Source organism: Mustela nigripes, chromosome 6 (assembly GCF_022355385.1).
Source record: "Mustela nigripes isolate SB6536 chromosome 6, MUSNIG.SB6536, whole genome shotgun sequence".
Taxonomy (NCBI): Eukaryota; Metazoa; Chordata; class Mammalia; order Carnivora; family Mustelidae; genus Mustela; species Mustela nigripes.
In genome coordinates this window covers 2,696,879-2,723,841 of record NC_081562.1, presented here as the reverse complement: position 1 = coordinate 2,723,841, position 26,963 = coordinate 2,696,879, and the positions used below count along the sequence as shown (strand labels likewise).

General features: G+C 57.1%; 1 protein-coding gene across 1 annotated transcript in view; it reads left to right on the top strand.

The window, feature by feature from the left end:
* LOC132020224 (TBC1 domain family member 22A-like) overlaps positions 1–26,963 on the top strand; it is a 221,423-nt gene that overhangs the window by 155,648 nt on the left and 38,812 nt on the right. The window contains exon 9 of the mRNA XM_059404436.1: positions 7,359–7,468. Within this exon, the coding sequence (XP_059260419.1) occupies positions 7,359–7,468 (110 nt within the window). The remainder of the gene's footprint in view (positions 1–7,358; positions 7,469–26,963) is intronic.

The following is a 26,963-nucleotide window of genomic DNA, read 5'->3' as shown; positions in this document are numbered from 1 at the left end:
GTGGGCTGTGCTGGGAGCATCCCCCTCCCCCCACCTCCGTTTGTTTCCACAGCGCTGTCCCCAGATGGGCACATCTGCACCTCGACTTGTGGGGGAGTTACTCGGATGGGCACACGTCTCCAGGGGCTCCCCCTTTCCTCCAGAAGGAAGCCCAGCTCAGGAGTCCAGCGCCTGCAGCTGCGGTGTCATGGTCCTCGTGAGCTGTCCCTGCCTGGGTCATGGGGACATCCTGCAGGCTTACTGGCTCTGGGCTCTGCTGCCTCCTCCCCGGCCCCTATGTCCCCTCATGCCCTGTGCTTGATGCTGCCACTTTCTAGGGCTCAGCCCCAATGCCTCCCAAGGCCACCCTCTCCAGGGGCGGGGACTCCGCTCTTCTGCACCTGCCATGCTGCCCCCGTCCCTTGTCACATCACTCACTTGCCACGTGGCCAGCTCTTTATTGACATTGCTGTGTATGTCAGTCTGGTCAAGCAACACCGTGAGCAAGGCCAGTAAACAGGGCGTGAGTGCATTGGAGCGGGTTGGCGAGTGAGCGCGGGCAGCCCTTCCTCTGGGCTTCGTGGTGGCTGTTCCGTGTCCACCTCTCCCCCGGCCGGTTTCTGACACACGGAAGTACTCGATTCACGTTCGTAGAGTCAGTATTTCAACCAGTAGCATCTCAGTTACAAAAACTCCGACTCCCAGCGTTAATGAACATCAGAGATCCAGTCAAGCCAAAAGAGTTTGTGAAATTCAGACTTTTTTCACTTACAAAAATGGCATCACAGAGAGGAAGATCATTAAAGAAACAGACTTTCCCTTCCCCTGTCCCTCAGTACCACACGGGGTCTGTGATTGGTGCTCCCCAGGAGCTGTTGGGGGCTCTCCTGGGCCTGGAGTCAGGTCGCAGGGCGCTCCTCCAGAGAGAGGAACAGCTGCCCCGTCTGAGCCGTCCCCGGCTAGCGGTTTGCACGAGGTTGGGGACCCCCGATTGTGGGTGTGCTTGGGGTGGAGGTGGACGAGAAGCAGAGTGGTGCTGCTGGGTTCTCGTTGTTTGGGGTCCGCTGCGGGCTGAGAGATGGGTAGTTGGATGTGGCCGCGTCATGCCATCTTGCCTGGCTCATAGCGAGGGCATCGGCCTTGGTTTGTCCTTGACTTGTGGCCGTCACATGCTGGTGTCCCGTCGTCCACTGACCGTGTGTCCGTGTCTGTGGGCTGCAGGTTTGTAGCCGCATGCCAGAATTGGGAACTCTGACGGTGGTTAGTTTGTAACCTTGAGCCGGACGTTATTTATATTAACATTAAACATTCACCCGCTGAGCCAACTTGGTGGTGACCTTACTTGTTCTTGTTGAGCCGCAGAGTTTTGTGAATTGATGGTCTTAGTGGCGGCCCCTCTCTTACCGAAGCGGGACTTTTCCCTTTGCCTTGGAACCCAAATCTGTGTAATTAAGTGCTAAAACCTCCATCACCGAAGTGTCAGGCTTTCAAATTTAAAACTCCCAAGTTGGGCAATGCAGAAGATTAGACCGTGGCGTGATTCCAGCTGGCTTACGAAGGAGAGAATGTTTTTGATGACCAGTTAAGCTCCTGATTATGTGAAGAGGTTCATTGCAGGGTTTGTGTGATGCGGGTGATGAATGCGGCCGTGACAGCCGTGGCGGGCTCCCCTCCCTGACCTGTGCGGCTCACCCGCAGGTGCCGGCTCTCCCCACGCCTCGAGCCTGGTGAGGCTCCATCTACCCTTACCACACTGATCCTGCGTCACACGCTCTGTTTAAATTTGAGGTTTTTCTCCCTTTCTGATTTCCAAAGCTCCCCATTTGGTTTGCGGTGAGGCAGAGCCCGGCCACGTGCCAGGCCTCTTTACATTCCAGCACATCCTGGCCCTTATGGGATCCCGTGGCTGTTCCTGGGGCCCATGCCAGGGTCTCGCTGAAGCGGGCCGGTGTTGTCCTGGAGGGGAGACCCAGAGCTTGGGGGAGCTTGTGGTACTGACGGGCTCTCTTGCCCACCACGTGTTTTATGACTGTGGGAGTGTTTTCACCCATGAGGCTGTGCTCTTCTGGGGTTGTGGCGGCGCTTGCCTCCTCTCCCTACAGAGTCAGAGGCCTTCATGCTGCTCCATTTCCACGGGACTGGAGGCCAGTGTTGCCAGCTGGACTCCATTCACTGCCAGGCGCGGCTGCTCCCGGCCCACGACCCTCCTGCGGGTCCTTTGAGTGTCAGCCGGGCTGCTTCCCTCTGAGAGCTGTCTCGGGTGTGGTGGGCCCTGGCCCCCGAGGACGCGCCCTGTCCGCCCGTGGTGGTGGGTGACGTGCTGTCCGGTGAGCAGCCTCGTCACGCGATGGACTTGGCCTTGAGCCCATCAACCTGCCTCTTCTCTACCCAGCACTGACCCTGCTGGTTTTCTGGACGTGGAAACGTGGACAAGAAATTTCTGGTCTTTGTGTATATAAGATAGCTTTTTGGATACAGCAGAGTAGAGGTTGTATCCCCATGTGGTTTTTCTTTATGTGTCTGAATGTTCTGCATGCTTTTTTTTAAGGATTTCATTTATTTATTTGACAGACAAAGATCACAAGTAGGCAGAGAGGCAGACAGAGAGAGAGGAGGAAGCAGGCTCTCTGCTGAGCAGAGAGCCCGACGCAGGGCTCCATCCCAGGATCCTGGTATCATGACCTGAGCGGAAGGCAGAGGTCCAACCCACTGAGCCCCCCAGGCGCCCCTGTCCTCTGTGCTTTTATTGGTTCCTTTTATCTACCTGTCCTTCCGCCGACCACGTGCCCACCAGGCTGCTGGCCTAGTCACCTCTCTGGGTGGGCTCCTTGTGTGGTGCCGTTCACCCCTGTAGGGTGGGCGTGCTGACCCGGCCCCGGATGGCAGCAGTCCCTACCCCAGTTGCCCTCACCCCCCCGTGCCCCACGAGCTTCTCAGAGCACTTTGAAGGGCCCCACCGCCCTTGGGAACTTTTTCTCTCAGGCCATCTGTGGGAAGGTAGACCTCCGTGACATGATCTCAGCGGCGTAAGCAGTATGTTTTTCCATGTTGCGAAAGTCATGACTGTTACTGGTGAAAACGTGTGTTCTCTTTTTGCTCTTTGCCTTTCTACAAAATGGGAAGAGTTGTACTTACTGCCGCCCCGACGTTCTTTCCCGGGGCAGCACGGACCTGTCGCTGGCGTCTTTCTGAGCAGTGCTCGTGTGTACAGACAGGTGAGGGCTGGAGTTTGCGATATAAATGGTGTCGTGGATAAGGATGGGATTATTTTACAAACTGCTTTTTCAACAATAATATGGCAGCATTACATTTTCAAAGAATTTATTTAAATCACTCCCTGAAGCCGTTTCGTGGTTTGAGAAGGCAAGTGAGATATTTTATAAATTAAATGGCTGTTTCTACGTCCTGTGCTGGCATATGCGCTTGTGACCCCCTTGAGACAGCGGGTCACCTGTTTGGGGCTGGGCCGTGCTTCTCTGCGCCCCTGTGCGTGTTTTTGTCTCCTGGTGACTCTGTCTGGGGACCAGGGCTCCCAGCTTTCTCAGCCTGGTGTCCCCAGGGTGCAGGGCTGGGCCCTGATCGGTGGCAGTGTGGGCAGCACGGAGAGCAGGCTGGGGCTGTTCTCCGATGGTGGTGCGTGCATGGTGCTGGTGTTTGTGCTGACGGGGTCGAGTGGGACGTGGAATCCAGCCCCAATTTCAGAAGCAACAGGTTGGCTTAAATTCCATCATTGGGGACCATGTGTTTGGTACCAGAGCCACATTCAGGGGCCCGGGATAGCTTCCCTGTGCTGGCTTCCGGGGCCTGTTAGTCCTGCCTGGCTGGGAGAATGCTGTGGATGCGGTGTTGGGGACTGTGGTGCCTGGGTGTCCTGTGCGGCCTCCTGCTCCTCTGCCAGCCGGCAGCCTCGAGCAGCTTGTGGAGCATCTGCTGGTGTAGGTCAGAATTAGCTACTGCACAGCCCCATGGCCCGGAGGGGTTGGCCCTGAGAGCCCCAGCTCTTGCCCCGGCCCCGGCCCTGCGGCTGCCGACCACAGGGCTCCTCAGGCCCAGGGCTTCCCTGGTGGCTCTCCACTCAGGTTCCTGCCCTGCCTGATCCCCCTCCTCGCCGCCGGGACGCGGAGGCAGCATGCCCTGGTGGGAGGCGCATGTTACCTTTGGATTCGGTGGGGCTTGAGTTGTAGCCTGTCACGACTGATGGCCACTTCAGGGTATGCCTCTGAGGACCCCTCCCACCCCACAGCGTCGAGTCTCCTGGGCCTGGTGGCAGATGGTGCAGGAAGTTAGCCTCTGATCGATGGGATCCGTGCTGAACATGCTGATTCTGCTGTTGGTTTGGTCTGGGTTGTGTCCCCAGGAACCACTGGAGCCCCATTTCCTGTGGGGACCCCCCAGGAGGACCCTGTAGCAACTGCGCCAATATTGGGGTGTTCTTTTTTCAGCTCTGACCCTGTGCCCATGATGCAGCCCTTCCAGAGTGGTCTGTGCTGCCCTCTGCACCTTCTCCTGTGTCGGCAGATGTTTTCTCCGGGAGGACAGATATTTATCTCGTTCGGACAATAAGGGTCATCCTGATTCTCTCGGCCTTTAGGAAGACAGATTGGCATAGAAGTTCTCTGAGTTAAATGCCATCACTTCATTACGTTGAAGAGTGACAAATGGCCCGCTGTGAGAGGTGACACCAGAAAGAGGCTGCCCAGCTGACCTTTCCTGGCATGAGGCAGTAAGCCAGCTCAGCAGAGCGAGAAACCTCTCCGAGGCCTGCGTCCTGTGCTCCTGCACTGGGGAGCCCACTGCCTCTGTGAGCTGGGGAGGAGCTGGAGGCCCGGGCAGGCTCTGTTGCACCAGCTGAGGCAACTTCTTGGTGCTTTGAAGGCCGTGGAAGCAGAGAATGCGTCGATGGCAAGCTTGTCATGAGGAGTCCCTTCCCGGAGACGGGGGATAAAATCAGAGCTGCTCCAGGGTGAGGGGATGTGGACCTGAGTCCGCCGGAGCCGGAGGAGGCCGCTCATGCTTGTGCCCACCAGCCTGCTCTTGCAGCAGGACAGTGTCACGCCAGGTGGCCCTCGCGTGCTCGGCATGAGCCCGGGGAGGCCATGTTTCCTCCTCTGTAGATGGGCGGAGTTGGTGCCTGCCGCCTCGGCTGCCCCAGGACCTCAGAGCCGGCATTCCTGCAGGCCACAGTGGGGCTTCGTTGGAGGCCAGACGTTGGCCTTCTGGGACAGCCGAGTTCTGAGGCCGGGCACCTTGCTGGGCTGTGGCCGGGAGGCAGAGCTGTGCCCGGCTGTGGGTGGGAGCGCCCATAGACCACAGAGCAACTGGGACGGGGCATGGGACCCCCGTGGGCTCAGACTAAGAGACTGAGAGGAGGGCGCTCAGAGCTAGGCAGGCCAGCCCGGAGACGCTCTTCATCCCAGTCCTGCATCAGAGGGAGGGGCTCTGAGCTTCTGGAAGGGCCTGTCTCTTACTGGTCTCTGTGTCCAAGGCCCTGGAGCCACCACGTGGGGAGCACCTGCTGCGGTTGTCGCGTTGCCCCATGGGACAAGTCGTAGGCACTGTGGCCCATCCATATGTCAGAATGTTCTTCTGCTGTGGAAAGGACTGAGGTGCCGGCCCTGGCTGGGGCCAGGATGGCCCTGGGGGCAGGGTGCTGAGTGAGGGGAAGCAGACACGAAGGCTCTGTCCCTTCCCATCACGTGGAATGTCCAGATCGGCAGCTCCATGGAGGCAGAGCACAGAGGGGCGGCTGCCAGGGCCTGGGGGATGGGGAGTGCCTGCTGGCTTGGGGTGGTGAGAATGTTCTGGAATTATGTGGCGGTGATGGTTATCCAACTCCGTGAGTATACTAAAGCCCACTGAATTGCGTGCTATAAAAAGGTGAATTTTATGGTATGTGAACTGCATCTCAATCAGATACATCCCTGGAATGAAACCAGAACACAGAAGTGCTTGTCGAATGAGTGGGGGAGTGAAGGGGGGCGCGGGAGTGGAGGGACTTGCCCGGCCTCCGCCCCCGCAGAGGGCTCCCGCGTGCCCCAGGGACGTGCAGTGACGGGACTGAGAGCAGCCCTGGCTGGGACGGGGTCCTCGTGGCTGTGGCTGGGCCGGTTGTGTGTCCAGGGCTGGGCCTGCCTGCATGGACCTGTGTGGCCCACACATAGGGCCTGGCCGGCTTGGGTCGGGACTCGCCCGGCCTGTTGTCAGTGTCAGGTTGTCTGTCGCGAACAGGGAGCGAGTGGAGTGGAAGGGCTTCACCGTGGCTGTGATGTGAGGCGAGGCTGTGTTGGGCCGCCTCTCTGGAGGGCCCGTGGCCTGGCCACGCCACCACGGGCTGCCCCGCGGGCCACGCGTGCTGTGTTCTCTGCACCTGTGTCAAGGGGCGCGGTGGTGGGGCTGGCAGACGTGAGACGGGGTTCATGAGCGAGGACATCGAGCCGTGGGGAGGGGAGCCCGGCCCCTCCTCGTTCCTCGCTGCTCAGCAGGCGGGAGCCGACGGTGTTCGCCGAGTCGTGGTCGGCCGACTCACACCTTCCCAGACGTGCTCTCGCGGGAGTGTTTCTTCTCGGGAACGTTTCCTTGCAGAGGCCCTGCATGTTTGCAGAATCAAACACGGGTAAATAAAAGGAAAAAAGAGAACACACAAGTTTTAAAACATTTATGTGTTGTGCTGGATGAGAGCGGCTTTGTAAGGACCTAAAATTGTTTGTTGAGACGTCTGATAGGCTGTTTCAATTAAGTGTCTGTTTTGCGTTTTAAAAGGTTTAATTATGTTCTTTCTTGGGTTTTTTATACTCGAAGAAAGTGACCGTTCAGAGCCCTGTGGCCTCTAATTTTTCTCCGGGCTCCTGCCTCCGTGGGGGCCCGCCTGTGGCCGCAGGGTCTCTGCCCGGTGTGGTTTTGGAAGCCCTCACCTGGGGAACCAGTTCTAAGAGAAATTATTGTCTGATGAATATGTGACCACACGAGAAGCAGAATTTTAAAAAACTTGTGAAAAAACCTCTCAGGTCTGTTAGGAATAAGTAAGGTTTTTTGGTGCTGTCTTGTCAGGAGATGAAATGCCTGAGATGCAATAATTAGAATATATTAATTATGCTAATTAATTGAAGAGGACTTAGAATATTAATTACCTGCAACTAATTAGGTATTAAAATGGAGAACCATTAAGTGCTGGGGTGGAAGCCTAGGAGCCATGTAGTTAGAGCGAGAAAAATGGGCCGCAGCGTGACCTTGCCGGCGGCATGACCTTGCCCTTAGCGTGACCCTGCCGGCGGCATGACCTCGCCCTCAGCGTGACCCTGCCGCCCCCCCCCCCCGCCCCGCCCACCCCGCGAGCGACCCCTGGGCTAACCGCTCGCTGTCTCTTGCATGCTCCCGCGCAGAGGAGGAGGAGGTGGACGCCGCCGATGTCTCCCGCGTGCCCGCGGACGTGCTGCGCAACGTCGAGGCCGACACGTACTGGTGCATGAGCAAGCTGCTGGACGGTATTCAGGTGAGCCCCAGCGGACGCCGCCCCGCAGCCGAAGCCGGTGTCATGGGGGCGGGAACCCCGGGCCTGACCGTGCGCCTGCCTCTGTGCCCCGCTCGGCCACCCTCCCTCCCTGCGCTGGACGCTGCCTCCTCCACAGGGTCCGAGACGGACCGCGCGTGCATGTGCCTGCACAACCCTGCGCGTGCCCGCATACCCCCGCGCGTGCCCGCACACCCCTGCTCCTGCAGACGGCTGTGGTGTCCTGAGGGTTGCAGCAGTGGAGGGCTCCGGGGCCTGGGGCTCTCCCCTGCCCCGCAGAGTCTGGCCCGCACGCGCTCCGAGCTCCCCAGCTCTGCTCCTGGTGACGCCAGGTGGTACCAGCACCACGTGGGTTGTCGCCCATGAGCCGCTGTGATCATTGGCCGTGCCTGGTGAGCTGCATTCAGGGCAGCTCGTCCCTTACAGGGCGTCGGAGTTAGGGCCTCAGCGCCTCACCTGTCACCCGGGGTCCCTGAGCAGCTGGACCCATGGTCTGTGCTGGCCCCAGCCCAGGGGTCTGCTTGTTGGGGACGGCGGCTGTGCCCAGTCCCGGAGGGAAGCACAGGCTGCCGGAAGCCCTGCTGCCCGTGGTCGGGGCTCTGCTGGACTTGGTGTCCTTCGGGACGGATGGTGGAGATTTTTGCAGAAAGGCTGCAGGTGTCCCAGGGCCAGGGGTGATTTCATGGAAGGGGTTTGGGGGAAGGACCCTACAGCAGAGCGGGAAGGGGGACTGGAGCCTCTCGATGTCGCAGTCCATGGCCAGGGTAGATGGGACCCCCCGGTGGGGTGTGGACCACCTGAGGCTGGCTCTGTGCCCACGAGCCTTTCCGACATGCATGCTCTGTGCTAGGGGCTGCGTGCCTTCCTGGGGAGGGTGGAGCGTGTCAGGCAGAGGCCTCCCAGGAGCTCCGTGTGGGGTACAGGGTAGACCTGGAGGGGGCGTAAGGCACGTGCTCCTGAGGACCTGATTGGGGAATGCGGTGAGACTTGGCAGAGGGGAGACGGTAAGGGGCGGGGTGTAGAGCCCACAGCAGGGTTTGGGTGATGGAGATTTTCTGTGGGCCCTCATGGGGTGGGTTCATTCCAGAGATGCCCCAGGGGTGGGGACCGTGGAAGACGCTTACATGATGTATTCTCCAGATCGGGCCCTGAGGTTTAATTTGCGGAATTAGCCAGAGTGACTGTGTGGGGGAGAACGGGGCGGCCTCACCTTACATTTATTGACCGAGGAGCGACAGAGCGAGTGGAGGCCCTTCCCGTAGGAATGAATAGGAGCCTTGTTGGCGTCGGACAGAGAAAAACACGCCCGCTCGGTTCGGGCCCCGGCGTGGGTTTGTCACCCCTCCATTGTTGATGTATTCACACGTGTTAGTCTCTCTCCCGAAACGGACGACTTTTTCTTCCCCTTTAGAAAAGGGATTGAATGATAATGTGGGATTTTATAAATTTCAAATGTCACTTCTCGGATTGTGAGTGATGGAATTCCTGCCATTTAAATCCAAGATTATCCTGCTTCTATTTGTGAGTAAAATCAGCCGTACACTGGAAGTGACACTGGCTTTTCATTTCCCTGCCGAGGGTTGCCATCCGAGGGGATGGCCTTGGACCAGAGTGTGTGTGTGTGTGTGTCTGTGTGTGTGTGTCTGTGTGTGCGCGTGTGTGGCACTCTCCGGGCACGCGCACTCACCATGCCCTGCACACCACTGGGAGCCAGAGCCTTGACGTGAGCAGTGTTGAGGGTGCCAGTTACCAGCATGGGGGACCCGGGGAGGTCTGTCATCCCCTGAGATGAGGCGAGCTCCTCTGGGGGCTGTTGGGTGTGTGCGGGTGTCCCTGCTGCTTTGTGTGGACAAGGGGACAGAGGAGCAGGAGGAAGGACGGACCGGGTGTCCGCGTCCCAAGGAGCTGGAAGCTTCTGTTGCTGTGTGTGGGCTCATACTCCTGGGCTTGCCTGGACTTCGTCGCTGTCTGGACCACACGAGAACCATCTTCCTGGAGCCCCTTCTCAGCACGTCACTGCCCTGGTCGAAAGCCACCAAGAACTCATGCTTGCGGCCCTGTCAGCCTGGCCTTTGCCTGTTCCTTGCACGTGAGGAAGTTCAGGGCTGTCTGTTGTGTTATGCTCAATCCACATGCCAGAGAGACCACAGGGAGTCTGGGTCGCTGTGCCACATTTGTGCGGCGGCTGTCCCGCTCTCCTCAGCCGCGGTGAGGGGGCCTCCCGCCGTCAGCTGGTGGCCACGGTGGGACCACGGTGCGGCAGTGACGGCTTGTGTGCCCCGAATGGCTCTGAGCGTCACAGCAGAGCAGATGCCATACGCTGCACGCACACAGATCCCTTGCCTAGGGTCAGAGAGCGTTTGCAGGGACCTGCCCGTGAGCCCCGGAGCCTGTGGTTTTCTACTCTGCTCTATAACCGTGTCCAGCTGGAATGGGTGGAAATGACTTCCCTTTTGCTGGGTACGTTCTAGACGGCAAAAACCACGTCTGTGTGTTGGGGTCCCCTGGGGGTGTCAGTCTGGGACTCTGTTCTGCAGTAGGCCGGAGTGTGGTGAGCACCTGCTGTGTACGGGTGCTCTGCACAGCCACCGACCTGCTGTCCCCGTGGGGTGCGTGTCCTGGTGGCCAGAGGTGCAGGGAGTGGGCTGCAGACGGAGGGCAGAGTTCTGGGCGTTCTGGGGGAGGGCATCAGAGTCGTGGGGGTTGGGGTGCTCTGGCCACAGGACGGTGACCGACGAGGCCCGAGGAGCAGCCGCACCCTCCCTGCTGCACATGCCTGGAGGCGCTGCGCGATGTTGGGCAGGAAGTGTCTGAGACGGGGAGCCTCCTCGCCGAGGCGGGGTCACCCAGACCCAGGAAGGATGACCCCACTAGTGGGTGCCGGTGGGTTGGAAGGAGCCATCACGGTAATGCCAGAAGGTAAGGTTTTATCGCCCTGGCGAGGGGTAGAAATGAGATAAAGTGGGGCCTGCGTAGGGACACCCGGGGCTGCCAGGAGTAGAAGTACAATGGGTCTCCCGCCGAGGCGCTCACGTTCCGTGTCTCGGGGCTGCTTTAAAGTCTTCCAGAGTCCCGAGGAGCTCAAAGAGCATTGACTCATGCAGGGGAGTTCTAGCGGCATTTGCTATGTTAGCAACTAGAGATCCTTTAAAAAATTTAGTAATTTATCTTAAAATAACAATGATGAATCCGTTAGAGGCTTTATTATAAACAGCGTATCTTGGTGGTAAATGAATATTTTCTGAAACGTAACTATTTCGTGAGAAGGAAGGCCCCATAGTCCCCTGTGGTCAGGCGGTCTAAGGTCTGACTTCCCGGGAGACACCGGATTCTCCGTCCGCAGACAGATGTGGTTTCCGTGGGAGCGTGTGGAAACGGTCGGGCCTCCCACAGGCAGGGCGTTGGGAGAGGGAGGGGGGTTTTCGTTGCACTCTCCGACCACCGTGGGTGTTTGCTCGTGGACACTAGGACACAGCTTAGCACGAGGTGGCTTCCTGCAGGTGCCCTGCCGCGTGACGGCTGAAGCCATGTTGGCCGCCCTTTTGTGCTCGGGGACGTCCAAGTCCGTTGGGCTGTCTGGCACTTGGAGCGGGTGTTTCGTCCACACGTGGTTCAGTACCGTCGGACGCTGGCCATTTGGGGAATATGGGCTGATGGAGGCGTGCCGACCTTGTAGACGCTGCCACGCTTCATCGCGCCGTATCCGTCTGGGCGCGTTCCCGCCGTCTCGTCAGAAGCTATACGCCCAGAGTGGCAGACAGAAGTTCTTCAACATTCAGAGTTTGGCTTAAATGCTCAAATATTATTATTGGCAACGCATAGTGTCGATTGTTTTCCTTGAAATGACAGTCTTTGTTCATTTTTGGGAAAGTGTCTGCCAAGTACCCAAGTTTGAATAACCCGTTTGCCTGTTAGTCATTTCCTCTAGCGAAAATGAGGTTTCTGGAAGAATGCGATCTCCTTCCGCTCCGGCTCCAGCAGCCGGCCAGGGGCGCTTGAGAAGAAAGCAGTGTTCTTTGGTGCTCATCTCGAGCGCTGTCTGTGCTCTTCCCGCCTCGCCACACCGGGTGTTGAAAGATGGTTACGTGAAGGTCAGGATCTGACGCAATAGTAATCCTAAAATTAGGAACTTCATCAAGAACGTCCTTCAGCGAAACTGCCTTTTTTTTCCTTTTTCCACCGTGAGTGTGTGGCACTAAGAGTACAGTTTGTCGCAGTGCCTGCACTCAGGCCAGTGTGTCGCCATCTCACCTTTCGTGTTGGCCGTGCAGGCAGCGACACAGCCATGAAGGTAAGTACTGCTGCTGTTGGTAGGAACATGGTTTTGCTCTCAGGGACTGCTCGGAAGGGTCTCATGGATGGCGGCAGTGGGGTGACTGTCCCCGAGAACTGCCGCCCTGGGGGCTGCTCTCCTGGCACAGGCCTGCGATTTTCCCACGGAAGAGCCCCCAGAAGGTGAGGTCACGACGGAAAAAGAACGAGGCAGAGAGCGTGGCCTGGAGTGAACTCAGCCGTCACCGTGGTTAGCCTGGACTCACCCGAGGGACTCGGCATCCTGCGGCAGTGACGTGACTGGACCCCAAACAAGTCATTACCATGAAGAACAAGGCTCTGAGAGAGGAGCTCACAGGTTGTTGGAAAGAGCCCGACAGAGCCTCTGGCTACCAGACTTAGGGTCGCTGGCATTGACAGTTCATCAGACACAGCGGATGAGGGTTAATCGAAGTAGAAGGAGAAATTCCGGGGGCGGGGGCAGCACCGGGGGAAGGCGTGGATTTGGAAGAGAGCTTAGGGCCGGACAGAAGGGACAACAGGCCCCGGATGGGAAGACATGCTGCGGGAGCCCCGGTGCACACACGTGGTGGCCTGGAACTTTCTGGCACCTGTGAGAGACATGGGCTTTTACGGTCACTAAATAAATCTCAAGAAAGACCACACCTTAAAAAAATCACACCTGCAGAAACCAGTGTACAGCCCCTTCGTGCGGGAGGTTGGAGCGAACGTCACGGGAATGGCTGGCGACGGACCGATGAGTTGTCGGGGCAGACAGTTCGGGGGAGGCAGGCTGCGGCAGGAGGAGCAGAGGCCGGTGAGACGGGCTGTGTTCGGTGTTCCGCAGGGGGTAGCTGTCAGGCCAGCTGCATTTGCGAGCAGGATCCAGCCGTACAGTGCTCACAAGTCACTCACCTAAAACACGAGATTCCTAAACGGCAGGAAGGAGGGAGTTGGGAGAAACGCAGCGGATCAGCACTAACCCAGATGGGAGCTGGGCGCCGGGTGGCTCTTCCGCACTAGGACAGGAAGTGGAGTTTCAGGCAGAAAGCATTATTTGGGATAAAGAGTATCACTGCCGAGGGACGAGTGGATGCATTTACCAGGAGACACCATCCGCCATGACATCACTGTGCGTGCACGGACAACAGTGCCTCTTGTCAGTGTGCGTGTGTAGAAGGCAGGGGGGAGGGGAGAGGCAAGAACTTGGTGGAAGTTCCTGAAGATGCTGTCAGTGGCAGACACTAGTCTGGGTTCTTTGCATTTGTTCACTGCTGGTGTCACTTCGGTTCCCCTGCAACGTGACTGTAAGGTGCTCCGGCCGTGGGGCTAGTAAGCTGCGGAGTTGGGATTCAGACCCGCGGAGTCAGGCCGTAGCTTTCCTGCCTCTCCGCAATTAGGTCAGGCAGGAAGAACTTGCAAGACTGCGACTGACTTGTTCCCCAGACCACATAGGGTTGAGCTACTGGCCGTGTCTGGAACCCCACGCCCAGCTCACCCAGTGTGTTCCCTTCCTTCCTATGTGTATGGGACATTCTAGAAACAGACGTGCCGGCGGTTCCCACGGAGCCGTGCAGACCAGGGTCGGGGATTGGCTCTCCTGCTGCGCTGCGACTCTGGCCCGTGGACTCGCCCAGATTCCCTGGGGAAGCGGGGAGTGGGCCGGGGTCCAAGGCTGGGCCGCCGGGTCGGCTTTGGCGGCTCCGGGAAAGGCCCATAACCAGGCCTGCCTGGGCGTCGGGCCTGCTTGCTCATTTCTGATGGATGGTGTCCTCACACTTGGGGTTCGTTTAGGGGATGTTCTTTTTATGGAGGGGCCTTAGTGCTGGGAGAAAAGGAAGCAGCTGCCTTTCCGGGTGAAGTAGTCTCACGGGAGACTTGGTTCGCAGTGTGGTGTCCGGGGGCTGCTGCTGGCTCTGGGAGCGACCAAGGGAGGCCATCGGCACGACCCTTAGCAGCGGCGTGTGGGGCTAGTGAGGGGCCATCCGCTGCTGTGAGCCCCCGAGAGGGGGCGGGGGGCAGCTGCGGCCTCTTTAGGGGTCTGGTGTGGTAATGAGCGCAGGGGACTGAATGCCCAGCCGTGCACGGACAGCCCTGGCCAGGGAAGAATCCTACCAGGAGCTCGTTAGGAGGTCTAGGTGGCAGATCTGGGTGGAAGTCACCCGCCCACGGGACCTGCTAATTAATCTGATGGCTGGTTTTGTCTTGACAGTGAGTGTCATTGGGAGAGGATCCTTTGTTTCGTGGTGGTGTGGGCCGCGTGGATCTGCCTGGCAGGCCGTGTGGGGGAGGTTCGCTCAGTGCGGGGGGTGGCCTGGGCTGGCTGGACACAGACGGCTTGGGGGACAGGACCCTTGGTGTGGAAGCCGTGGCCGTGGGCTTCCGTTCTCTGTTCTCTGGGCTTCGGTGGTGAGTATCCTCAGTGCTGGGGAGGGACCCCCTCAACCCGCTTTGATCCTTTGACCCTGAATGCCTCTCAGGCGCAGGTGTCTCACTTAGGGCCATGGTGCGTTTCTCTGCCTTTGCAGCCGGGCCCCTGTCCGCTTCCTGCGTCTGTCCCCCGTGTGCCTCCTTCTTTGGGTGCGGTAGGGGTCCGGCCAGAGACTAACGTTGGACAGACAATCTGGTGAGACGTGGCTCCATGGCAGGCGTCGCTAGGGCCGTGGGGAGGCGTTGGGGTGTGGAGCCCGCCGGAGCCCCTTCTGTTGGGGACCGTCTGCCGTTGGGATGCGGTGCTGGTGCCCGCCGGCAGGTTCTGGACGCGGCTCTGTGTGGCGGGGAGGCCTTCCAGGCTCTTGGGGGGGCTTCTTGGGCCTTTCCCGTCGCTGCGGGGCCCCGCAGCCCTAGCGCCAGGGCTGTCGGCGAGCTCGTACCCGCTGAATTACGGCTGCCCCGCTCGCCTCCCTGCCGTCCACGATTCCTCTTGGCTTCATTACTTAACAGGCCGGCGTCTTCGGGGAGAAAAGGGCCGCTGCCTTTTATAACGAGTCTGCTCCGTCCTTTCCTCGGGGAAGCATTGCTCAGTTCTGAGAATCGGTCGGTGGCCTGGGAGTGACCGGGTGTTGGGGAAAGGGACTGCGTTATCCTGGCACTTGTCAGAGAGAAGCCTGGAAACAGGGTGGCGTGGCGACTCGCCGAGAGGATGTCTGGGCCACTGCCAGCCCTGTCCCTGGTCGGGGGGAGGCTACAGGGCCCGCTGTCCCTCAGATGTCGCTGCTGTGCACCAGCTGTTGAAGATAAGGCCGCGGAGGAGAGGGGACAGTCGTATCACGGGAAACCAGAGCGGGTGAGGGAGCCCTTGGAGAGTTTTCTGTACCGAGAAGGAGAGGGGCCCACGGCACTCTTGGACGGTGGCCCAGGGTCCTTAGAAATGAGCTTTACCCAGCCAGAGCCTGGGGCGGCCAGAGGCCTGGGGGCGTTGTTCCCCAGCTCGACTCCGACTCCGGGGACACAGAAGAAGTGGGGAAAGGTGGCTGGGAGGACGCTTGCTCTCCCTGTGCCCAGCCCCGTGGCTGGAAGAGCCCAGCAGGAGGCAGCCGGCCCGCGCGGACGAGCTCCTCCGTCAGACGTGAGATGGGTCGTGCTGCGCGCAGGGAGGAAGCTCCAGAGACGGCTCGTGAGGGCCCTCGTCGGTAACACGGAGAGGTCCTGGCAGCGATTTAGGAAGGTTTATTAAACAGATGAGAGTGCGCTGGTTACTGGGCTGCAGCAGAAGATTCATTAGGAATGAGTCATTGAGCAGCAAACACTTTAAAAATGAAAATTAAAAAAATTCAGTTCACAATAGCGTTGAAAAACGTCAAATCCGTGTCACTGCCTGAATGAATAGTTCATTCCTTTTAATTACCAAGTAGTGCTTCACCGCGTGACTCTATCCCAGCTGCCGCTCCGTCCTTCTTTCGGTGGAAGCCACGCTGTTTCCGGCCTTTGGTTGCTGTGAATAAACTTCTCGTGGACGTTCATACGCACGTCTTCTTGTTGACGTGGCCTTTATTTCTCCGCTGGTGCCTGGGTGTAGCCTCGTAGGGTCATGCTGTGGACGTGTGTTTAGTTTCTGTGAAAAACAGCCCGGCTTCTTTCCCAAGCGGGCTGTACTGTGTAACACCCCCAGCAGCCATGGGTGCGAGCTGCCCCACACTCCCATTCTCGGACTAATTTGTGCTAGGATATGTGTGTGTACTGCTGGGATGTGCGTGTACTTTTTATCTAACAGTAACCTAACTTAAAGTTTAAAATCTAATTTAAGTAAAAATCCTGCCCCAGCATGCCAGGGGATTATCCTTTGTTTTTCTTCCAGAAGCTTTATAATTTTTTAAAAAAGATTTTATTTACTTATTTGACACAGAAAGGGAGACAGTGAGAGAGGGAACACAAGCAGGAGGAATAGGAAAGGGAGAAGCAGGCTTCCCACCATGCAGGGAGCCCGATGCGGGGCTTGATCCCAGGACCTTGGGATCTTGACCTGAGCCGAAGGCAGACGCTTAAGGACTGAGCTACCCGGGTGCCCCAGGAAGCTTTGTAATTTTCATTTTGACTTTTTAACTTGACTTAATTTTTCTGTATGGTATGAGGAAGGCAGAGTGGTTCATTTTTAAAATACAGGTTTCCGAGTTAGCATACTAGCATCATTTGTCCAAAACAGTTTTTTCTCCCCCAGTAGATTGCTTTGGTCCCTTTTCTGAAAATCAAATGATTATATAAATGTGTGTCTATTTCTGGACACTGTGTTCTGTTCCATTGATCTATTAATGCATCTCTAGGCCAGTACGTACTGTCTTAATTACTGTAGTTTTTCTCAGAGTCTCGTAGAGAGAGTTCTCCAACTTTGTTCTTTTCCAAAATAAATTGACAGGAATATTTTTGGTCCTTTGCATTTTTTTTTAAAAAAGATTTTATTTATTTATATGAGAGGGAGAGAGTGAGCACACGAGTTGGGAGAGAGGGAGAAGCAGGCTCCCCGCTGAGCAGGGAGTGTTGACGTGGGACTCCATCCTAGGACCCCAGGATCATACCCTGAGCCAAAGGCAGAGGCTTCACCGACTGAGCCACCCGGGCATCCTGGTCCTTTATGTTTCTATATGAAGTTTATTGTTAGTCATTTCCTACCAGAAAAGCCTTAGAAAAAATAGTAGGAGCTGGGGTTTGAATGGGATTATGTTGAACCTATATGTCAGTTTTCCCAGAATCAATAGCATCAAAAATACCAAGTTTTTAAAACTTAGACATTTAAAAATTTATCCTCACAAACTTTTTGTCATTCTCAGTGTGTTGGTTTTGTTCATATGTTGTTAAATTTATTTCTGAGTTGTCTGGGCTTATGGATGCAACTTTAAATGGTATAGCTTTGTAAATTTTGTTTTTCAAATTTTATTGCTGCTATGCATAAATATAATTGATTTTGTAAACGGATGTCCTTCTCTATCTAGCATTGTTGTGTAACAAATTGCTTAAAATTTCCCGACGTAAAGAACGATCTTACTATGCTCACAGATCCTTGCAATGAGAATTTCAATCAGGACGTGGCGTGTGTTGCTTCTCCGTGTACCACGTGTGGGGCCTCAGGTGGGGAGACTTGAAGGTGGGTCCAGGCTGGTGCTTAGGGGCTGGAATCCTCTGGGGTCTCAGCGATACATGTGGGAGCTCCTGGTGCCGGGGCTCAGGCAGGGCGGAGGGGGTGGGCCGAGACCGGGACTGCAGAGTGACTGCCATCTCGTGGCCTCTCCCTTGTGGCCGTCGGATAGTCAGACTTCTTACATGAGAGCGCGGGCTGCCAGGAAGATTTGCGGCCAGCAGCGTGTCGGGTGCGTGTTCCATGACTGGGCCTGTAAAGTCACAGTGTCACTTCCCTGTACCTTGGTTGAAGCCGTAGTAAGTCCTCCCAGATTCAAGGAGAGGGAAATGGGACTCGGCCCCTTGGCACAGGAGTGGCGTGGCCCCACAGTAAAGGAGCGTGCAGGATAGCAGGGGCTGTCGTGGCCGCCTCCGGAAAACGTAATGTGCCTCCTGTTTCTGGCGATCTCACTGAATTCACGGGCTCGTCCTGCGAGCTCTCCGGTGGGTGCCTTAGGAGTTTCTGCGTACACGATCGTGTCATCTACAAACAGAGCCTTCCTCCTCTCCGTGCCGTTGCCCAGCTTTTGTTTCCTTTTCTTCACTGGCTGCACTGTCAGGGTCCTCGGGATGGGAGCCTGGAACCTCCTTCCAGGCACTGCTGGGGAGGGCGGGGCTGATCCAGGCGCTCAGCCTTAGGTCCGATGGCGGCTGTTGGCTGTTTATAGGCGCCCTTTTTCCGGTGGCTGCCGACAGTGCCACTGCCACAGCCAGGGAGTCCGTGTGTTCAATAAGCTCCTGGTTTACCCCACTAGGTCTTTCTGTTTGTGGAGTACCGGGATGTGATGGAGTAAGAGGTTGAGGGTTGACTTCTTATGACCTGGAAGAGGAAGACCAGGACGTCAGATGATGGTTTGCTTTTCTGAGTCTTTTGAAAATATTATGAAATGATATTTTGTCAAAGGCTTTTCCTTCTGTTGAAGTGATCATGTGGTTTTTCGTACTTACTCTGCTAACGTAGCGAAGGACCTTAATGAACTTTGTTAGGCTGACCTGCATTTCTGGGAAACTCCAGTTTGTCCTGAGATACTAGCCTTTTTCTGTATTTCTAGATTTTGTTTGGTAAAGATTTTCACCTCTCTGTGCATGAGGAATATTCTGTTCTACTTTCTTTTCTTCTAATGTTTTTTTCTTTTTTTACATGAGAGAAATGGTGGCCTGTCTTTCCTGAAAGAGTTGGTGTAAGGTTAGTATTATTTCCTCCTTAAATATTTGGTAGAGTTCCAACCCTGAAGCCATCTTGTGCTGGAGCTTTCTTTGTGGGAAAGTTTTAAGTATAAATTCAGTTTCTGCTCTAGGTAGCGTCCAGATTTTCTCCTTCTTCTCTTGTCATTTTTTTTAAAGCGTTTAAAAAAAAATATTTATTTGAGAGAAAGAGAGAGTGAGTGAGAGCACAAGTAGGCAGGGCAGGAGGCAGAAGCAGAGGGAGAGAGGACATGACCGGGGCGCGGGGCAGAGGGAGAGGGGGAAGCAGACTCCTCGATGAGTCCTCGGGAGCCTGATGTGGGGCTCAGTCCCAGACCCCAGGATCATGACTTGAGCCAAAGGCATATACTTAACCAACTCAGCCACTCAGGTGCCCCTCTTGTCAGTTTTTTAAAAAAATATCTTTTTAAAAGATTTTATTTATTTATTTTTAAAGATTTTATTTATTTGACAGACAGAGTTCACAAGTCGGCAGAGAGGCAGACAGAGAGAGAGAGGGGGAAGCAGGCTCCCTGCTGAGCAGAGAACCTGATGTGGGGCTCGATCCCAGGACCCTGAGATCATGACCTGAGCCAAAGGCAGAGGTTTAACAACTGAGCCACCCAGGCTCCCCAAAGATTTTATTTATTTATTTAACAGAGAGAGTCACAGTGCGAGAGGGAGCACAAGCAGGGGGAGTGGGAGAGGGAGGAGCAGACTCCCCGCGCAGCAGGGAGCCAGATGCGGGGCTCGATCCCAGGACCCTGGGATCATGACCTGAGCTGAAGGCAGACGCTTAACAACTGAGCCACCCAGGTGTCCCCCTGCTGTTGTCAGTTTTAATAATTTGTGTCCTTTAAGGAATTTGGTCATTTTAAACAAGTTGTCTAATTTCCGGGCATATTGCTTGTAATACTCTAATTCCCTGGAGGAGCTCTTGCGATGTCTTTTCTTCCCAGCGTTAGTGATTACATTTGCTGATATTCTGAGATCGGTCACGCGGTCTGTTTTGGTGACTATCTCATGTGTCCTTGGAAAGAATGTGTGTTTTGCTTTGTGGGGAGAGGTTTTCATAAATACCAGTCAGGTTCGGTTGGTTGATAGTGTCAGTGCAGACTTCTCTGCTTTTACTGATGTCCTGTCTCCATTTTCTATCCGCTACTGAGGGAGGACTTCTGAAATTTTCAGTTACGACGGTTGATTTGTCTCTTTTAGTTTCGTCAGGTTTTGCTTCACATGATCTGTATCTCACTTATTAGATACACACACATAGAATTAGCTCTTAGGTTTTCTTGATGAATTTATATGTTCATTATTTTTATTGAGTGCTACGAACTACTTCTCACTATTCCTGGTCATGTTCCCTGTTCTGGAGTCCACTTCATTGGGTATAACACGGCCATTTTTGTCTTCTGTTGCCTTCGTCTTGGTGCATCTTTTTCTGTCCCTTTGCTTCTGATTGGTGGGTGCCTTCCTATTAAAAGTGTGTTTCTTGTAGAGAGTATATACTTGGATTTTGCTTTCTTTAAGCATGTTTAGTTCATACACATTGATAGGTTCCCAGGGTAGTTATTTGTGTGCCCGGGGCTTAGGCTGCCACCTTGGTATTTATTTTCTCTTCATTTTATCTTTTCTTATTTCCTCTTTATTCCCCATACGTTCTTTTGGATGAACTGAGTAATTTTAAAAATTAATGGACTTCATTTTTTAGAGCAGTTTTAGGTGTATAGAAACACTCAGCAGAAAATGCAGTTTCCCTGGGCTCCATCACCGTGTCCTGATGGACACCGCTCCTCGTCTTGCCAAGATTGTGCGTTAGTGCGACGTGTTTGGTGCAGCTGATGCGCCAGCGTTGATCTGTTACTCCTGGCCGGAGTCCGGGGTCGATATGAGCGATCCCTCTTGGTGTTGCACCTTCTCTGGGTTTGGACTAATGGATGTCCACTGTTAGAGTCGCACAGGGAGGTTCCAGGGCCTTAGGCATCCCCTGTGCTCCCCCCAGCCCTCCTGTCTTCCCTCAGACCCTTGGCAACCCCTGGAGTGGCTGAAAACCGGCCTTTAGCATTGCCCCCGTTGTCGGAGTGGCGGACAGTGGGAGCCCTGGGTGCTGCCTCAGGACTGCGTGGGAGCCTCCATCTTCACTGCTGTCCCGTGACCCGTGTCACCGTGGCAGGTAGGCATGGGAGGGAGCTTCCAGGTTCTGTAGGTTCAGCGCTGACTTAGCATGCCCCAGTGCCTTATGGAGCGGCCGTCCCGGTCGCACTTACTGGTGAGAGGACAGGAGATCAGAGAAATGAAGCTCGCGCTAAGGAAGTGAGGGGTTGGCTTGATCCGATGTGACGACACTCCTCCGCCCGAGTGTGGTCTCGGAGACACGCCGTGGAGCTCTGTCCTTGTGCTTGTCCTTCCCCCTCTTCCCTGAGACTAGAATGAAGACGTTGAGGGTGTTCGTGTAACCAGTGCCTCTAAGCTTGGAGGGACAGCTAATGTGATAGATGACATAATCAAGATTCAGAATGAGTTCAGCTGCCCGGAATGCCGCCCGAGAACCAATCAAGGGAGCAAGCTAATAGGAATAAATGAAGAGCCCTATGTTCAAGTTCAAAAACCCAACCAGTAATATAGGTCGTCGAAAGCAGTTTGCATAATTTGGGCCACCTGTGTCTTTGGTGGGAGGCTGTCCTCGTCTTTTGGCCTAGATCAGGGGGTCGGTGGGGCCGCCGACTCCCCTGCCGCCGCTTTGCCCCTTGGTTACTCTGTGCCCTGCGGCCAGAGATGTCTTCTCCGAGTGCAGATCTTGTAAGCGTGGCGGGTCCCCATCTCCGTGGCGGTTCCTTCATGCCATGGCTGTGCCCTCCCCGATGTCCCCCAGCCTCAGAACGGACCCCCTCGCCTTACCCGGCCTCCTGGCGGTCCCTGCAGCTGTCCCGGCCCTCGTGCCCCTCCAAGGAGGTGCCCCGCTCTGGGCCGCTGCCCGGCCTCTTCCGCGCCCTGCCCCGTCTTTCCGCAGCCCTGCTCAGCCTTCGCATTCGCGGCCTGGGCTCCCGATGGGGCTCCCTGTTCTGCGCCATGAGGGCAGGCGGGGCCCCGCACGTGGCAGGGGGCCCTTCTCATGCACTCGCTGTCCTGCATGAGGATCATTTGCTTAACGGATGTCTCTGTGCACAGGAGGGCCCTGATGGGGCCCCTTTTCTCCGACTATGTCAGGGCACCCAAAGAGCAGCCCAGGGTTTGGCGCCTCTCGGGTGTCCGTATACGGTTGTACTCACGGCCACGATTCGTTGCGGTGCACGCAGGCAGAGCAGAACCAGCCGGGTGGGGAGGCCCGGAGGAAGGCAGGAGTAAGGTCCCCCGTGTCCCGTCCCGGTGGAGGCATGTGGGACGCGTCACATCCCCAGCGGCGAGTCGTGGCGGCCGCCCTGAAAGGCCCACCTGCGAGGGAGCTCGCTCTGGGTTCTGTGGAGACCTGTCACCTCGACGCCCTCTGCCTGGCACTTTCCAGAGCTCCAGACTCCCAGCAGGAAAGCAGTTCAGCATAAGCTACACTGTCGGCCGAGGCCCAGTGAAGCTTCTTATTTGTTCGGGAATGACGGCGATGCTCCCGAGCCCGCGGGTGTCCGGCACTGGCCGAGGGAGGGCTGTCCCTCCTGAGGACGGCTGTCCCAGCCTGCTCTTCTGTGTGCCAGCTCTGCCAGGACGCAGCATGTCGTGTGGCCCACGGCGGGTGCAGAAGTGGTTCTTGGGGAGATGAAGGAGCTCACGGTGTGACCCTGTTCTGCCGTGGACTGGACGGCGACATGACGGGCAGTAGCCGGGGTGATGTCCCGATGTTTGACACGGAGTGCAGCCGCCATGGGTGTGTGCTCTCTGACCTCTGCGCAGCCGGGGGCCCTGTGGGGCACTTTGTCCAGGGCTGTGTCCAGGGCCTGGGGGCACCTGCACGAGATGAGGGACACGGAGGCCTTTCAGGCCATTGTTTGCAAAAAGGACGTGCGGGGCTGTTCCAGAAGCAGGTCCAGAGGGTGGGGAGAAGGGCACCGGTGGTTTCGGCTCGGAGAGAAGCCGTGTTCTGGGGAGGGATGCCAGAAGGCAGATCCATGGTCGGGGGCTCACCGAGGCCCTCCTCACAGGTGCTTGTGGGGCTGCCACGCTGTAGCGGGGGTGGGGGACGGTGTGGCGCGCTCCAGCTCAGCCCCCTGTGAAGTTAGTCTTCAGCTCGTCCCTGCGGTGCTCCTTCAGAGAATGTTATCCCCCTTTCTCCCGAGGAGCGCAGACGGTGCTGTTCGCCTTCGCCGAAGCTGGGGGGGGGGGGGGGGGGCGGGGGGGGGGGGGGGGGGGGGGGGGGGGGGGTGGCACTGGGCGTGGGCGGGCCGTGCGCGCTTTGTCGGCGGACGCGGACTTGGCCTTCCGCGGAAGCTTCCCCAGGTCGCCGTGTTCCTCAGACCTTTCTTCCTCTGGTCGTAAGTTTCGTAGCGCGCGTTCTTTTTTAAAGACAGAAAATCAGATCTCAGTTAGGAAGGCTAAGAGTGTTTACTTGTGGGTGATGTTGTGACTGTTCATACTTCTGTGAACGGGTAGCGACCTGGGCCCAGTCACGGCTTCCCGCAGCAGGTGTCGGCTGCGCCAGCTGCGTGTGCAGGTGCGTGTTTGGATCGGGGGCTGGGGCAGTGGCCTTGAGCAGGCAGAGCCCGTGGGAGGCGCTGTGCTGCTGTGCTGCTGGGATCTCGCTGCTCCGCAGGCCCCCCCGCCCCGCCCGGTCCCCAAGGAGGGCCCGAGTCCCACGCGTCTCCTAGAGGGGCTGTTGCTGGGGCCACAGAATGTTCTTTCCCTCTTATATCTTCTCAGTCCTTGCTGTGCGTTCCAGAGGCTTCCTGGCCACTGAGCAGGGCCACCCACCTCCTGGGGTTCCTCTGTTCACCTCTGTGCCCTTCCCTGCTGGGCTCTGCACTCTGAGCCCGGTCTTGCCGTCTGGGTTGGAGCCCCCCTGAACGCTGGTCTTCTCTGCCTGGGACCCAAGTCCAGAATGCCAAGACCACAGCCCATCTTTAATCTCTTCTTCTCCTCTCAAAACACAGAGGTTTTTAAATTTTTTTTATTAATTTGGAGGCTCTCAGGTGTTATTCTTTTCTCTTTGTTTGGATTTCTAAGAAAACCTATCTTCCATACCTGGGTTTTGAACAAATTGAGAAATAAAACAAAACAGTGGCAGATGGAGACCGAAGAGTAACTTTTATTTCTTCTAAATGAGAATCTTGAAATCCTATCTCAGTGTGAGCGCCAGACGTACCGGCTGACCGAATCCTAGGATTACCGGGCTCACGCACCCCATCAGCGCCAGCACATCCTTGGGGGCTGCAGAGCCTTCGAGGGGGCAGCCTGCCCAGAGTGTAGCCGGCTCCAACCGCTGGGAGGAGGGCTGAGCCGCAGCCTGTCCGTCCTGCCGGCTCTAGCAGCGGATAAGTTGCTTTCCTGCGGCGAGTGTCCTGGGGATAAAGAGAGGTCCAGGGGTGGTGCCAGACGATTCCCCTTGGAGACGGAGAGGAGGGGCCCTTTGGGATGGACCAGCTCCCAGGGAAGCCGTCGCCCCATTGCTCTCCTGAGACCACCGGGGGAGGGTATTAGAATGCTCCCCTATGGCTCCGGAATTTGTCCGAACCGAGCGTCAGGGAAATAATCTGCAAGGCCCCTGCCCAAGGCTGCAGCTCCCGCCTCCAGCGTGTTTCCCTCCCCGAGCCGGATCCATGAATGTCGTCTGGGCTGGCTCGTCAGAATTTTCTGCTGCGAGGCCAAGGGGTGGTGTATAAACTTTCACCAAGGCAGTATGCCCTGCATTTGAATATAAATCTCCTTCTGTTTTCCAATTTCCAGGGAGAAAGTTTAAGTCTCAGAGGCTAACCCTTGCAAGCTCGAGTCCAAAACCCCAATTTCTTACCCTGTTGAAGTTCAGCTACGTTAAAGCTTACAGTGTGTCCTTAAGGGACACCCATGGCTCCGTTAGGCCCCGAAGTCCCACCCATTAAACGCAAGTCCCTGACTGCCTTCTCCAGGGCTGGATTTAGCAGGACCTGCAGGCCTGTCATCAGGTCTAGGAGACGGTCACACCAGGCCCCCATGGTGCCACCCCTGGGGCACCGTCCTTTGTGCCTTGGCATCGCTCCGGGTGAGGTTGGTGGACGCTGCTTCTCTTGGTTTTGTGCTGGCAGAGCTGCCACGGTTTGGAGCCCAGAGCCCGTCACCCCAGATTTACGTGGGGGAGACCCCCCAGCGAGAGGGCGGGGCCCACTCTGCCCATTTCCTGCGCCAGCGGACATTCCCTGATGCCCCGTAGGAGATTTCGGTTCTGTGCCCCAGAGGCTGCCGCTCGTGCCCCAGCTCAAGCTGCCGGCTGCGCCTGCGTGTGGCTCGTGAACGTGGGCGCGGTGAGCGCGGCAGTGACTGTGCAGGGGCTGGGGGCAAGGACCCCCGCACCTGCGTCCGGCCTCCCGAGCTGCTCCACGCTGAGTGTTCCACCTGGAAACCCCCGTCGCGGATTCCCGAGTGGGCCACACTGGGTGCTCTTGCTGCATCCCCGGGGCCGCCTGACAGCCACTGTCGGTGCCACTGGTTGCTCGGTATCCCCTGTGGTCTGGACTCAGTTCTGCGGGCACGGCTCCTCGCTCACGGGGCTGTCTGCACGGCCGACTATCGGAGACAGTGCATGTCCCTTCTGGACTTGCCCTCTGCCTCCCTTCTGGGCCCCGAATGCAGGCTGAGATGTGGGGGGGCTGCCCAGGAGCTATCCCTGCTGAAGGGATGCCCCCCTGCCCCAGTGCCTGTGGTGTGGGGCAGCAGCAGGAGTGCTCCCCACGGTCCACAGCCCACGGTGACTGCCTGGCGAGCTGTCTTGCCCTGCGCCTTGCCTGTGTCACCTACACCTTACAGAGGCCGGGGGTCTCACTGTCCTTGGCACAGCTCGTGCAGCTCGCCTGGTGTCGCTCCCTGAGGACGAGCCCTTTCATCCCCGCACTGGCCCAGCACGGGCCGCGTGAGCACTGGGGCCGAGGCCTGTCTGTTCTCCGGAGTCCAGGATCGGCCACGGGGCTCCAGATTCTCATCTTGTCCTTTTATCTTGTGGGTCCTGGGGGCCCCAGGGACGAATAGCCCCCAGGCCTGCGGTGTTCATTTCCTGCAGCTGCTGAAACAAATCGCTACAGGCTCAGTGGCCGAAAACCACTCAGGTTATGTATTCCCTCACAGCTCGGGAGGACGTGTGTCTTGTGGGGCGGACTCAAGGCGTGCGCCAGAGGCTCCAGGGAGATCTCACAGCCTGAGCTTTTCCCAGCCTGTGTCCTTTGCCTCCTGACCCCTTCCTCCATCTTTAGTGTCACTGCGGCAGGTCGGGTCCTTCTCACGTTCCTGTGGACCCGTTGGGACCCCAGGACTGTGGTGGGCCCTCCGCTAGTCCAGATAAGTCCCTTTGGTTGGTGGATTGGCCCCTTTGTGCCCTTTGGCAGGTTCCGGCGTCGGCTGTGGACCTCTTTGGGGCTGTCTCTGTCTTGCCTGTGTGTCCCTGCGTGGAGGCCTGTGCCTTCGGAGCCCAGCAGCCCTTCTGAAGGTGACGGGAGGCTGGCTGAGGCCCCGCCCTCGTTCCCTGGCCCCTCTGGTAACTCGGGCCCTCCAGCACCGCTCCTACCTGGTTTCCTTGACACCTCAGAGCAGACCTAGAAGACAGCCTTGTTCTCTTGGCGTAGACGGCCAGTGGGAGCCCGGAGAGGTGTGGCTTGCCAAGGCTGTTCAGTTCCCGAGTAGGAGAGCGGGGCTCCTTTCCAGGTCTGTTGGACCGAGGACTCATTCGGCTGGACACCTACCCTTGTTTTCCTGTCTCGGTTTATCTACTCCTTCATCTGGGCTGACGGAGAGTGGTCACATGGTCCTACTTCCTTGTGCAGTGGCCGCGTCCTTGGCCTTGGGACTGGGGGTGGGACGCTGACACCTTCAGCACCCGGCCTGGGCGCTGTTTTGCGTCCGCTCTTCCAGCACTGGAGAGTTCAGCCCCGGCGAGTGCCCGCGGCCCAGGTGGCGGCCACCCACGGCTTCCAGCACACACTTCTCAAGGAGCTGTCCATGCCCGTGCCTCTTTGTTCCACGTGAACGTAAATGTCTGCATTTACGCAAAAAGATGCTCCGGTAGATGGTCCCCGAGTCGGGTGTTTTCGCCCCCTGATGTCGGGGAGGCCTGGTCCTGACCCCAGATGGGTCTGTGCCGCGGGCGGGCCCTTGTGACGGGGCCTCGTGCCGCGTGCACGGGTGGCTTGGTGGGTTCGTCCCGCTGTGAGACCGTTCCCCTTTGTTCCGCCCTCTTCTCCCCTCTGGAAGGTGCGGTTTGGGTGTTTATTTTCTGTGCATATGATATTTGCTGTTATTTTTCCCG